The 11,781-nt window shown below is 41.1% G+C and overlaps 1 protein-coding gene across 6 annotated transcripts; it reads right to left on the minus strand.

Moving 5' to 3' along the window:
• Positions 1 to 4,793: 4,793 nt before the first annotated feature.
• Positions 4,794 to 11,398, minus strand: LOC147611105 (uncharacterized). 6 transcript variants are annotated; one of them, XR_015263963.1, is made up of 4 exons: positions 10,045 to 11,398; positions 5,580 to 8,970; positions 5,215 to 5,338; positions 4,794 to 5,056 (listed from the first exon to the last, which is right to left on the minus strand). XR_015263963.1 is itself a non-coding variant. In XM_086785769.1 (4 exons), exons 1-3 carry the CDS (start codon positions 10,045 to 10,047, stop codon positions 5,307 to 5,309), a joined length of 3,426 nt encoding a protein of 1,141 aa, XP_086641895.1. In that variant the 5' UTR covers positions 10,048 to 10,875; the 3' UTR covers positions 4,794 to 5,056; positions 5,290 to 5,306. The 6 variants fall into 6 exon arrangements, 2 of the variants coding, with proteins under 2 accessions (XP_086641895.1, XP_086641894.1); XR_015263965.1 differs by having other exon boundaries at positions 5,290 to 5,338; positions 5,496 to 8,970; positions 10,045 to 10,616; XR_015263964.1 differs by having other exon boundaries at positions 5,496 to 8,970; positions 10,045 to 10,616.
• Between the last annotated feature and the right edge of the window lie 383 nt (positions 11,399 to 11,781).

Here is an 11,781-nt window from a genome sequence, read left to right on the forward strand (position 1 = left end):
AGTGTGCAAGAGTCTAAAGAAGATAAGCTAATGAAGATGCCACCATGGACCCTCTAGTACTACTGCAGATACCGAAATCACCTCGGAGAGAGCACCCACCAACTTGTTTCCTTGAAACAAAAAATGCCACCACAAACAGTAAGGAACTTTGCTTGGCTCTGAATTCCCACACAAGTGTGTAGTGAACTCCAAGAATAAGATAATGAGCTGTTGGACACACAGCGCCCATAATCGCCAACAGTGAAACGTGAACACATCACATCCCAAAAATCCTCAAACAATGAACTCAAAACATATCCAATTCATAATCTCTGCTACACCAAAGATGGCCATGTCCTGCTAGATTTTAATGCTTGGAACTCCAACTTACGGTTCCCATGCACCAACAAATGGAGCTACTACCAGCCCCATCTCCTAGCAACAAGCCTCCTCTGGCTAGAAGCACATGGGGGGAATTGCATGTATACTAGAGAAGTACACCATCTTGGTCCTCTCGAGTTGGAAGCACCCTGGGAGTCCTAGATGTGGCACTAGAAGTATTTGTATCACTATTGTGTGTCATGTATTTACCCTCATATCCACAGCAACAACAAAGGACACAAATCTCAGCACTCCAAGACTCCTCTCGAGAACTCTTCAACAAAAAGCGAGGCACCAGGACCAATCAGCCTCTTCTCAAATCTAAGGGAGAAAGAGGTTGGATAGCAGCAAAACAGTCCACCAAAACTCACCGAAAACACCCAACCGAAGATAGGGGAGGCCGAGAAAGAAGTAGAGATGTCGTGGCCACTGATCGGGATGCACCACACGCGAAGAAAACACCGTCCACTACATTCCACGCTATAATAACATAGAAAAATAACTCTTTTACCGCAATCAGTACTGAAAAACAACCCCAAGAAGCTTGCTGATGATGCTTGGCACGAAGCAGCGGCAAACAGGGCAGCCCGGGGAGTGAAACGTTGATGAGGAAGAGCACGGGGAGAAGAAAACGCAGCTATGTAGAGAAAATTCAGCCACTATTTGGTGCTCCAGAAAATGCAGCAGATGAAAGGAGAAACAGCCGCCTTCAGTAGCCAGAAATGCAGCCAACTGAGAAGGAGATACAACTGCCTTCAGTAGTTAGAAACGCAACCAGCAGAGAAGAAGCAAAATCACAGATAAGGGCAGCCATGATCTTAAGCTCTGATACCATGTTGGAGTATACACAAGCAGAAGCATAGACAAAACAAGAGAGAGAAGAGGGAGAAAAGGGGAGAGAGAGAGAGAGAGAGAGAGAGAGAGAGAGAGAGAGAGAGAGAGAGAGCTTGTGGATAAGATCACATTTTATGATAGCGTGAAGCGCAAAGGAGAGAGAGCTTGTGGACAAGATCACCTTTTATGATGGAAGGAGAAACATCCATCTTTAGTAACCAAAAACGCAGCCAACTGAGAAGGAGATACAACCGCCTTCAGTAGTCAGAAACGCAACTAGCAGAGAGAAGGAGTAGAATCACAGATGAGGGCAGCCACAGGATCCTAACCTCTGATACCATGTTGGAGTATACACAGGTGGAAGCATAGACAAAACAAGAGAAAAAAAGGTAAAGCTATAGAACACTGAGATGCACAATTCCAAGAGGTGGGTGGGCTCGAATGTTTTGGGCGGGTGGGGGGGTAGGGGGGGTGTAGACGGTGGTGGCCGCGCCATCAAAAGGAGAAGGTCGCGGAGGTTAGGCATAGAGGCGACAGCTCGAGTTGACAAAGTCAACCGTTAGGGGGTCCCCCTCCTTTCGATTTTTTTTTCCCCTTACTTTATTCTTGGCTTTTCTCTCTCTTTTTTTCCGCTCCCTCTAGTTTGCTACTTTTGGTATTTTTAAACAATTTGAAATAATAAAGAGTGAATATTTAATATATGCAAGAATATCATAAAGCAAAAATATGTTTTTTTTTGCTTTATGAGATTCTATCTAATTCCATCCAAATTTTTTAAAATAAAAAAATATGCTTTTTTTAATATCATCGAGCACTTGTTCTAGTGGTTGATGGGGGTGGCTGAAGGTACTAGGTTCGATCCTCGGTTGGACACCTGCCCTCGCTTTGTAGAGGATATGAGGGATCCTCACGGAGTACTTTTCTCCCTTCTAATAGTCGCCAAAATTTTTTAAAAATGTGTTTTTGTCTTAAAAAATAACCCCCCCAAAAAAACTTTTTTCCGAATCGAAAATTTAGATAAGGTTTTTTGTTTTTTGAAGTTTCAAGTCACAAGACGATAGAATGCATCACATGATAGAATGCATCACATGATCTGCAAAGAGATCAAAGTGTGATTTAATATCATATCATTTATATAATTAGGTTGGTTTACACATTAGCTCACAAGAGCCTAGAATACAAAAGCACACTAGCCATAGGAAGCTAAAATGCATCAATAGATGATGATGATCCTCCACAAGAGATCAAAATGTGAAATTATAAATTTTTAATACTTTAATATTTATTCTTAAACATTTTATGAATACTTTAATTAAACTTAATTAATTTAACGTAAAATATTTAAATAAAATAAAATATAAATTGATCCAATGAAAATTATCTATCAAAATATATCTAGATTTATCAATCAAATTTATCTAAATTCATCTACTAAAAAATCTAGTTTAAAGATATATTTTTCCTCTTTTTTAACCTAAGTAATTAAACATTAAGAACACATAAAAAACTAAAACTAAATTACCTAAAGGCTGTTTAAAAAATATTACTAAAAGCTCTTCCGTAATTAAACATGTTCTCTTCTCACGAGAGGAGATAATACATTTTCTCTATTAACTTCTTTTTCAGGTTTTTTTTAAACATTTTCCTCCTCTCTCTTGATGTGGAGGACAGAGGCTTCTTTGGTTTTTGAAAAAGCATACCAAAGCATCACTTGAAAAGGCATATCATTAGAAATTAAAACACTCCTTGTCCAACCACCTCAACCCTCCCTTGTTTTCACATGAGAATGTAGAGGAGGGTGTCCTTGCCATTGTTCATGACTCACTATGGATGGACAAGAGAAGCAAGATCAAGTAGCATAGATCATTCCAAATTGCATTGAGAGGCCTCAAGGAAGTCACATGCTCGGGGAGATGGCAATTGAGAAAACAAGTCCACAATAGTGCCAAGGATCCCCTTGTGTAGATTTCAAGGTCATAGAGCATAGAAGTTACCTTACAAACTCGAAGCTTTTCTTTGGGATAGAGGGGATTGTGCCCACCAAGGGGTCTTTCATCTTGTCTACAAATTTGCCAAATGGGGACACAAAGTTGGTTGATGGAGCATGCGGAGGCTAGATGGGACAAATATTGGCTAGAGGTTGGTGAAGAGCTTGAAAGAGAGAGAGATGAAGATAATGAATGGGGAACTTTGAGCAAACATATGTTCTATGTGTGGGAGGGGAATCATAGGACATAGGATAGCTGCTTGTATGTCAAGCATACAAGAACTCTACAAATGGATCTAGTCAAGGCATATATGACTCCATGCATAGTTCATATCTCTGCAACACAAAAGGATGAATTTAAGCTGCTAAGTGTCCTTTAAAGATTTAAAAGATGAGTTTTTTTCTTTGAAATTGAATCCTATTTGGTTCTTACCATGTTTTTTAATTTGCGGATCATCACATTTCTTCAAGGATGAATGAGGATGCACTTGTGCGAACAACTTGAAAGACATCCTTTGGCATTTTAGCACTTCGTGTTCTTGTGAACACGAGCATTTTATTGATGGCTTCCTTGAGGATTACTCCTATGGAAGCCATTAAAGTTCCAGATCCCCCCTCCATAACACCCACCACAACATGTTTTTTTGCACAATCAAGATATAATAATGACACTATAAACCACATAAGCATGTTTTTTGAAGCGTTTTAGAGCACTTATAATTGCCTAAAAATTTTAGCATCAATTTGTTAGGATCCTCTCACAAAATTGTACTCCAAATAAAGGATTTAAATATTATATTTATGAGGTGCAAAACTTGGGCGTTATCATAAATTTCTAATTCAATGAACACTCAACCACAACCTTAATGCTATGAGTCTTTAAAGCACTTTTCTAAAAGCTCTTTTCCATAGAACTCTAAATTGTGGAACATCCCAATTTACATGTATTTATGGAACCTCTAGGAAGGAGACTAACCAAAAGTTTCAATAACTATTATTTGACCACTACATCTACCATGTTTGTGACCTAGTTGTGACTTGGCTAGCATGGGAAGATGTTCCTTAGACTAACAAGTTATCAATCTAGCCTTGGCAAATCAACACAAGTGTGCTAGAGATTAAACATGAGTCAAGTGGGGGAGAAATTGGTTCTTGAAGTTAAGTTCACCTTACTATATAGTCCAATCCCTAAGTCTAGCGTCAACAAAAAAACAAAAAAAAGAGTTCAAGTTGGTCTTGATAGAGAGGTCAAGTTGTGGAACCTCTCAATTAAGCAGTCATAGGCCAACTCTACCCCAATGGGTGACTTCTTTTCTTGGTAATGGACCTTACCAAAAGTTCAACACAGAGTGACACTAAATTCACCTCTAGCAAAGCAAGCCAGATCATATTTGTTTATAAACACAACATGATCTATAGGGTTAAATAGAATGATCAAACTACCCATGGTTTGAGAATTAGTAAGATTTTCTTTGTTAAGGCTTGCTCTCACTTTCAAAAGAAAACTTATGAGGGGCTTGGCAACTGAATCTCTTAAAAGAATTAAAATAGGCTTATGCTAATAAAAGAATTAATGTAGGCTTAGCATTGATAAAATTTATGAGATCCTTCATGAATAAAAATTGCTTTTACTAAATTTTGAAAGCTACACTGAAGTAAACACAAAGTCCTTCCAAGGATTGATACTAGGAAGGAAACCTTTGACAATCAACTTGCAAAAGGCAATGCTTTGCACTCGATCTCTAGTGTGCCATGCATATACATAAACATTGAAGAAGCATATAGCCTAGTGGTGACGGATTTCGCCTCCCAAGGCAAGGACCAGGGTTCAATACCCACCAGCCTACATCTGCACTATACATAGGATTATCCCACCTGCACAAATAAACATGTTCAAAAGAACTACTATATCAGACATGAGACAAAAGCCCCGGGTAAACTATGGTTAGATTTTACATTAACAGACATGCTTTTCCTCTACCACCACACATCATGCAAGCCATATTTTACGAAGACAAAGCATCTTGCCATACCCTTCCAAAAATCCCATGGATGGAACATGGGAAACTATTGGTCTCTTCCTGTCTACTGTGTTTCAAGACACTTACTTACACTATCCACCAGCCTACATCTGCACTATACGAAGGATTATCCCACCTGCACAAATAAACATGTTGAAAAGAACTACTATATCAGACATGAGACAAAGGCCCCAGGTAAAATACGGTTAAATTTACATTAACAGGCATGCTTTTCCTCTACCACCACACATCATGCAAGCCATGTTTTATGAAGACAAGGCATCTTGCCATACCCTTCCAAAAATCCCATGGATGGAGCATGGGTCTCTTCATGTCTACTGTGTTTCAAGACACTTACTTACTTACACTATCAGTACCTTCCGAATCTGACAAGTTCCACCACTTGGCCTGCCCTTTCAAATGATCAAGGAAGTCATAGCAATCATCATCACTACTCTCGCTTTCCTCAAAAACAGACAACATACCCCCCTCAGTTGTTACTACAGGTGCCTTGTTTGATTCGTGAAAAATCTCTTCCTTCACATGGCCCACAATGTCATTAGCATGAGGCATCTGCATTTCTGTCACATGTTTCTCTGTACCTGTACAAGCAAGCAAAGAGCTTGGTTGTTCTTGAGAGGCCTCCATTTTGACAGGCTCTTCTTCAACTCTCTTCCTTTCAGCAAAACCTTGATCACCTACCACAACCTGCTGTACTCTCTCCCTCTTTATGTTATTCTCCGCAAAGTTACTCACTTCTTGTGCAGCAGCAGCAGGACCACCACTGTTCCGCATGGGAAGGCCTGCTCGGGCCTCTGTGACCACTACCTGGCCTTGCACATCACCAGATCCAGACAAATTTGACAGAGAATTTGGAACAACTGATGCCGCCACTGCCAAGACCGCCTGTGGCTCTATACCTTCATCATCCACCATGTTAAGCCTAGCTTTTTCTTTGTTGGCAACATCGAGACCGCCTGTGAGAGAATCTTCAAAACCCTCATTCTCCTGACTTCTGGCATCCGAATCCTTCATTGGGGTCGAATTCGAGCAGACCGATTGCAAACCTTGGTGTAAAGCAGCCTCCAAGATTTTCTCTGGACACATCCGCTTCACACCTGATTGGTTGGCGGTCTGCTCATCTCCCCCATGTTGGTCCTTTTTTCGCTTTAACAGTGATGCAGGCTGCTGCATATACATGGGAAGGGCAGCTGTCAGGGCCTCTGTGACTATTGCCATAACTGATTGCAGAGATTCGTGGAGAGTTCCAAGAGGTGCCAAGGTAGCTGCAGCAACTACAGGAATCCTGAAATCTGTAGCTCGAATTTCTCTGGCTGATTTTCTAACCTTGCTACCACTGCCATCAGAGACTTTAGCTCCTAACAGTACTGGATCTTGTTGAACAAATTCGTCACCAAGCCCAGCACAAGTGAAAGGCAGTTGACCACACACTGTAGGTATTTTAGCCACTCCATCAGTAAGAGATATCTCTGATTGCCGGCCATCTCCTTCCTCTATTAAACTAGCCTTATCCGGCTCACTGGATGGGCGACTCACAGGCTGAACCCATATGCCGTTTGCAACTACGCATTGATGAGAGATCACACTCATGTTATGGTCCTTGCTGAGATTGTTTGGCTCATCGGACTGGCAAAGCTGAGGCTGAGTATGTGTTGCATGCCCAGCGAGACGCCCACGAGAACCGTCTCTTGCAGAATTTCCCTTCAGAATCTTATCAGGGTAGCTTGACTCAGGCTGAATGCATGACCCATTTGCAAGACCCTCATGGAAACTGCCTGCCATGCACTCGACATTTCTGACCGCCAAGGATCCACCCTTGATGCTGGTCCCATCATCAACATCACCACCCAAGGTACAACTGCTCTTCCCAGCCAGAGGACCATTTGAGGACCCAAGACCACCTGCCCCATTTGTGACATGACCATCGTGACAAGTGTATCCTGTGCAATTGTCCTTATTAATCAAAGGGCCACATGACCCATGCTCAATCAATATCCTTTCAACACCTGCCCCAAACTTTTTTGTGTTGCCACCGAAAAGAGTGGATCGATCTCCAGTGCCTAGTGCTTTGCCCTCTGTTGGAAAATTCACCTGTTTATTCTGACATTGATTGGATAAGCAAGGCTGAGCTCGAACCCTTCCATCTGCTACCAGAACCTCCTGAGAGCTATTTGCAATAGACCTGTCCTTTCCTGCAAAAGGAGATATATCTGATAATGGCCTGTTTTGCACAACCTGGTATGTATCTGTATACTGCAAAGTGGTATCTGAAAGCAAGATGTTTGCCTCTTTGATGTCTGGATGACTTTTGTCCTTGTTGATGGCTTTTGTGATAGTAGGAATTAGCCTTTGCTGAGTGACTTGGGATGAATCTGCAGTTTGCATGGTGGTATTTGGAACCATTATAATGCTATCTGGACAATTTTCAACAGTGTTGATGATGACAGGGTCTTCGTTTTGTGAATGCTGCAGACACTTCGTGCTAAGTTCTGCATCATTCAACTGAGGCTGTGATCCCTTCAAATCTGCACATGCAATGACACCATCACCATCTTCCGTATCCACAAGGACTCCACAGTTTGCACAGCATCTAAGATCATCAGTTGAGGGGGATGCTGCCATTCTGCGGTGATGCTCAAAGCAAGCAGCTTCATGTAGTCTAAGCAAGAAGGCACTCTTGAAGCTCAGTGTGCAGACACTGCATTCAAAAATTTCAGGAAATGAAGAGAAATCCAAGGCCTTGGGTGGATGTGATTTGCCCGTTATTGGACCCCTTTCTAGGCCATGGTCTTTTAAATGTTGGTTTGCAGCATCTAGACTTGACAGTATGATCCCACATCTATGGCACCATACACCCTCCTCCGAGATTTCTTTTCTCCATTCCTTCCAGCTACTAGTAGCAGAACTATCGCAGGTTACATCTTGGCAATCTAATTCTCCGGAAACCGAGAAGTTTATCTTCGAAAGAACCGGATGCTTGGCTTTGATTTCACCAGAGACTTTAGCATGATGACTATCCAGCAAATGTAACTCCAAACAATACCAACTGTTGCATCGTACCATGCAAAACATGCATGGGTATCCCCCTTTGTTTAGAAGAGTTTGCCTGTGCCCTGCCTCTAAGGGATTGCTGTACTTTTGCAGAGTTGAGCGGTGTTTGGAGCTATTAAGATGCAATTCACGGTCACTTGTGTGGGTGAAGTCCTTCTTGCACACAATGCACGTGGAGGATCTCAAGCGAAAGATATGTGCAGGTGTAAACAAATGCATGATCAAATCCTCAAGGCCATCATGTTGGATATTACAAATAATACACCAAGGGCTAACTTCTAGGGTAAACCGTTCCCCAGGCAACCCACTAAGCTGTCTTGCCACTTCTTCGAGTTTGTGCAAGTAGGGTGGATTTTCTGCAGACTCATGTGAAGGCATTGAGCGATGCACCTCCAATGCAAGCTCATTGTAGAATGTTATGCCACACATGTCGCACGTGCACTTGTCACTGCTGAGATAGCTGTCTACAAGGAGGGACTTCATCCGGTCCATGTGTTTTTTCTCTTGCACATGGGTTTCCACATGCTTCAAGTCTTTCAAAGCAAGGTTGCATACCAGACACACAGATGAGAACCCATTTTGGAGAAGATCCCTTTTCATCCTTTTGATGTGAGGATTGCTAACTCGATGCAATGCATACTCCCATTGTGTGTATTCGGAATCACAATACTTACAGACAACCGTTTGCTCCTTAGCCTGTCCAAACGTAAACAAAATTGAGAGCAACAAAAGACAGTAAAACTTGGTCGTGACAAGAGCTTGACACAAATCTGTTTTCGACTGAAAAGCAAGGAAGCCATGCAATCACCTTCCATATACAGTCACAGAACTTCACGAAAAAAGAAAAATTCGACAATACAAAGTATGCAATGCAACTAGCCTTGGCATATAAACACATTTAATATGTGGAGAGAATCTTTGCTTCAGATGGAATTGAGGAAAGCACAGGAAATGGGTGTGGCCATCCATAGTCAAGGCATATGTCTTGCAAACCTTTTGTTCTATGAGGATAAAACTTAAGAGGCCTCTGAAAGGGTTAGAGGAAGCGACGGAAATGGGTGTAGCCAGTCATGGTATGAATAAGCCAAGGAGATGGGTGTATCCAGAGTCATGCCATGATTCAGCCAAGGAAATGGGTGTAGCCATACTCATGGCATGATTAAGTCATGGGGTCACGGCATGATTAAGCATGGGTGTAGCCAGTCAAAACAAGGGCATTCAACATCCTAATGTTACTTCAGACAAGGTTCTAACTAAGTGTTTAGCCTTAAAAATCAGAGCTCAGCTTGCTAATAATGGCTCAGCTCATTATTGTGTCACCTAATTAATGTCTGTGTTAACCTCGTTTCATCATAGTTCCCATGTAGGCTCAGAGCTATATTCTACATGAGGCTGTAACAGCTTCATATATGTCTTCAAAATTTCAGAGAAACCCAATTTGTGAAAAACACCTTTGGTTCGAAGGGTTTTTCTCAAAATTCTTGTGGTAGCAGGTTCAGATGGCTTTCCCATCAATTCTTAGAATCATAATCACATCAAGCCCTGAAGTTCCAAAATTCAAAATAAGATTAAAAGACTGATTGATTAGAATTTGGGGTATTAAGAATGTTCGATTATATGTATGTAGAAGAGATAATTCTTTGAAAGGGTAAGGGCGGAAACAAACATGAAGCAGAAGAAGAAAACAAAGCCACCGACAGTTTCTTGTGCAGAATTCAAATTTCAAAAAGGAAGGGAGGGGGGGGGATATATCTGGAAAGAGGAGCTTACCATTTGAAAGGGCCGCCTTTTCAATCAGCTCCCAAGAAAAAGAACGCCCTCTTCTTGGTCTGCAACTGTGGGTGAAAATAAAAAGCAAGGCCCTAAACTCCTAAACACCTGAGTAAATCGAAAACCCAACACCCTGCAGCGTTTTTAAAAGCAAGGTTCATGAATCCTTTCTGTAGAGCATATCTTTCTCTTAATCCTCTTTCTTTCGGCTTAATCAATCTTCTAACCCTCCATTATTAGGGTTTCTCTATCCCAAAAAAATCTACACATACGCACTGCCCAAAATCAATTAAGGACAGCAATGTCAAATCGCCGAATCGTTGTACAAAATCATTGACGCCTTAAGCCACTGTTATGATGCGCTGATGGTGATTTGAAAGCGCACAGAGGGCCAGGGCGCAATGAAGCCGGCCAGATTCCATCATATTACAGGTGCAAACTCTTTAAGAGACCTCTGATGTCAAAGCAAATAACGGCAGGAGAGTGCGAGTGTACGAGGTCGGTGGCCTGTCGCTGCTCACAAAGAAAGCAAGCTTGCTTGAGGGTACACCCACACGTAATCTCGGCTCTACACTCTAGACAGTAAAGGAAAGGGTTTATAAAAAAAATAATTCTACTAAGGAATCAGGACATATAAATTATTACATTGTACCATGCTAAGGTTTGCTTGGGACAATCCTAAGATTAGCTTTTTTTCTCCTTAAGGTTGCAAAGAGGGGAACCATTCAACCATATGCTAAGGTTTACTTGTATTTTGCCTCATGGGGAACCAGCTAAGGTTGCAAAGAAGAAGAAGGGAACCATGCCTCATGGGGAACCAGTTAAGGTTGCAAAGAAGAAGAAGGGAACCATGCCTAAAGTTTATTGTTTTTTTGCCTCCTGGGTGTGAATATCTACCTTAATGGCATCTCCTTTTAGTACCCAGTCTCAAGTTGAAAAAAAAGGTTTATTGTTTTTAAAGATTCACGAAAAAAAAATATTGAGCAAAAACTTAGCATTTAGTTTGAATTAGCAACTTTGCAAGATATGTTTTCTTTGACCAAATTTTGACACGTGCCTTGTTTTCATGCAACTTAGGGTTTCTATATCCATCTTTCTCTTGTACAAAGCATGTATGCCAGGTTTGTGGGGGTGAGCAATGCTAAAAGTGGGACTATCTTCTTCTCTCCCCCCCCCTTGGCTCTCTAGGGTGCACAGATGGGATGGAATGCACCTCTCTCTCTCTCTCTCTCTCTCTCTCTCTCTCTCTCTCTCTCTCTTTGTGGGATGTATGCTTTTAGTGTTGTCGAGGGAAACAACTATGACATATGCTATATAGCACATATAGCATTCAAATAAAATAGCTTTAGTACATGCAATACCTAGGCATGCATATAGCATATATAGTGGACCTTACTCACATGTATATACATATGGTATATATATGTATGCCTAGGTATGCACCTTACTCACATGTATATATGTATTGTACACATGGGTCTCACATGCATAATAGTCAAATATTCCTATAAAGTTGTCATAGAAAGCAATCATAGAATATGGTATATGGATGTTATTTTATTGCTATATAATAGTTATATAGCATACATGACTACTATAAACATTGGCAAAGCTATAAGACAATGCATGCATATAACTACTATCTTACTGTTATTTAGCCTTAATATAGCATATATTACTGCTATAACAATAAAAGCATATAAAAGATTATGAAGCATGTATATGACTGTTATTTTA

Source organism: Cibotium barometz, chromosome 48 (assembly GCF_041138505.1).
Source record: "Cibotium barometz isolate CiBa-2024 chromosome 48, ASM4113850v1, whole genome shotgun sequence".
Lineage (NCBI taxonomy): Eukaryota > Viridiplantae > Streptophyta > Polypodiopsida > Cyatheales > Cibotiaceae > Cibotium > Cibotium barometz.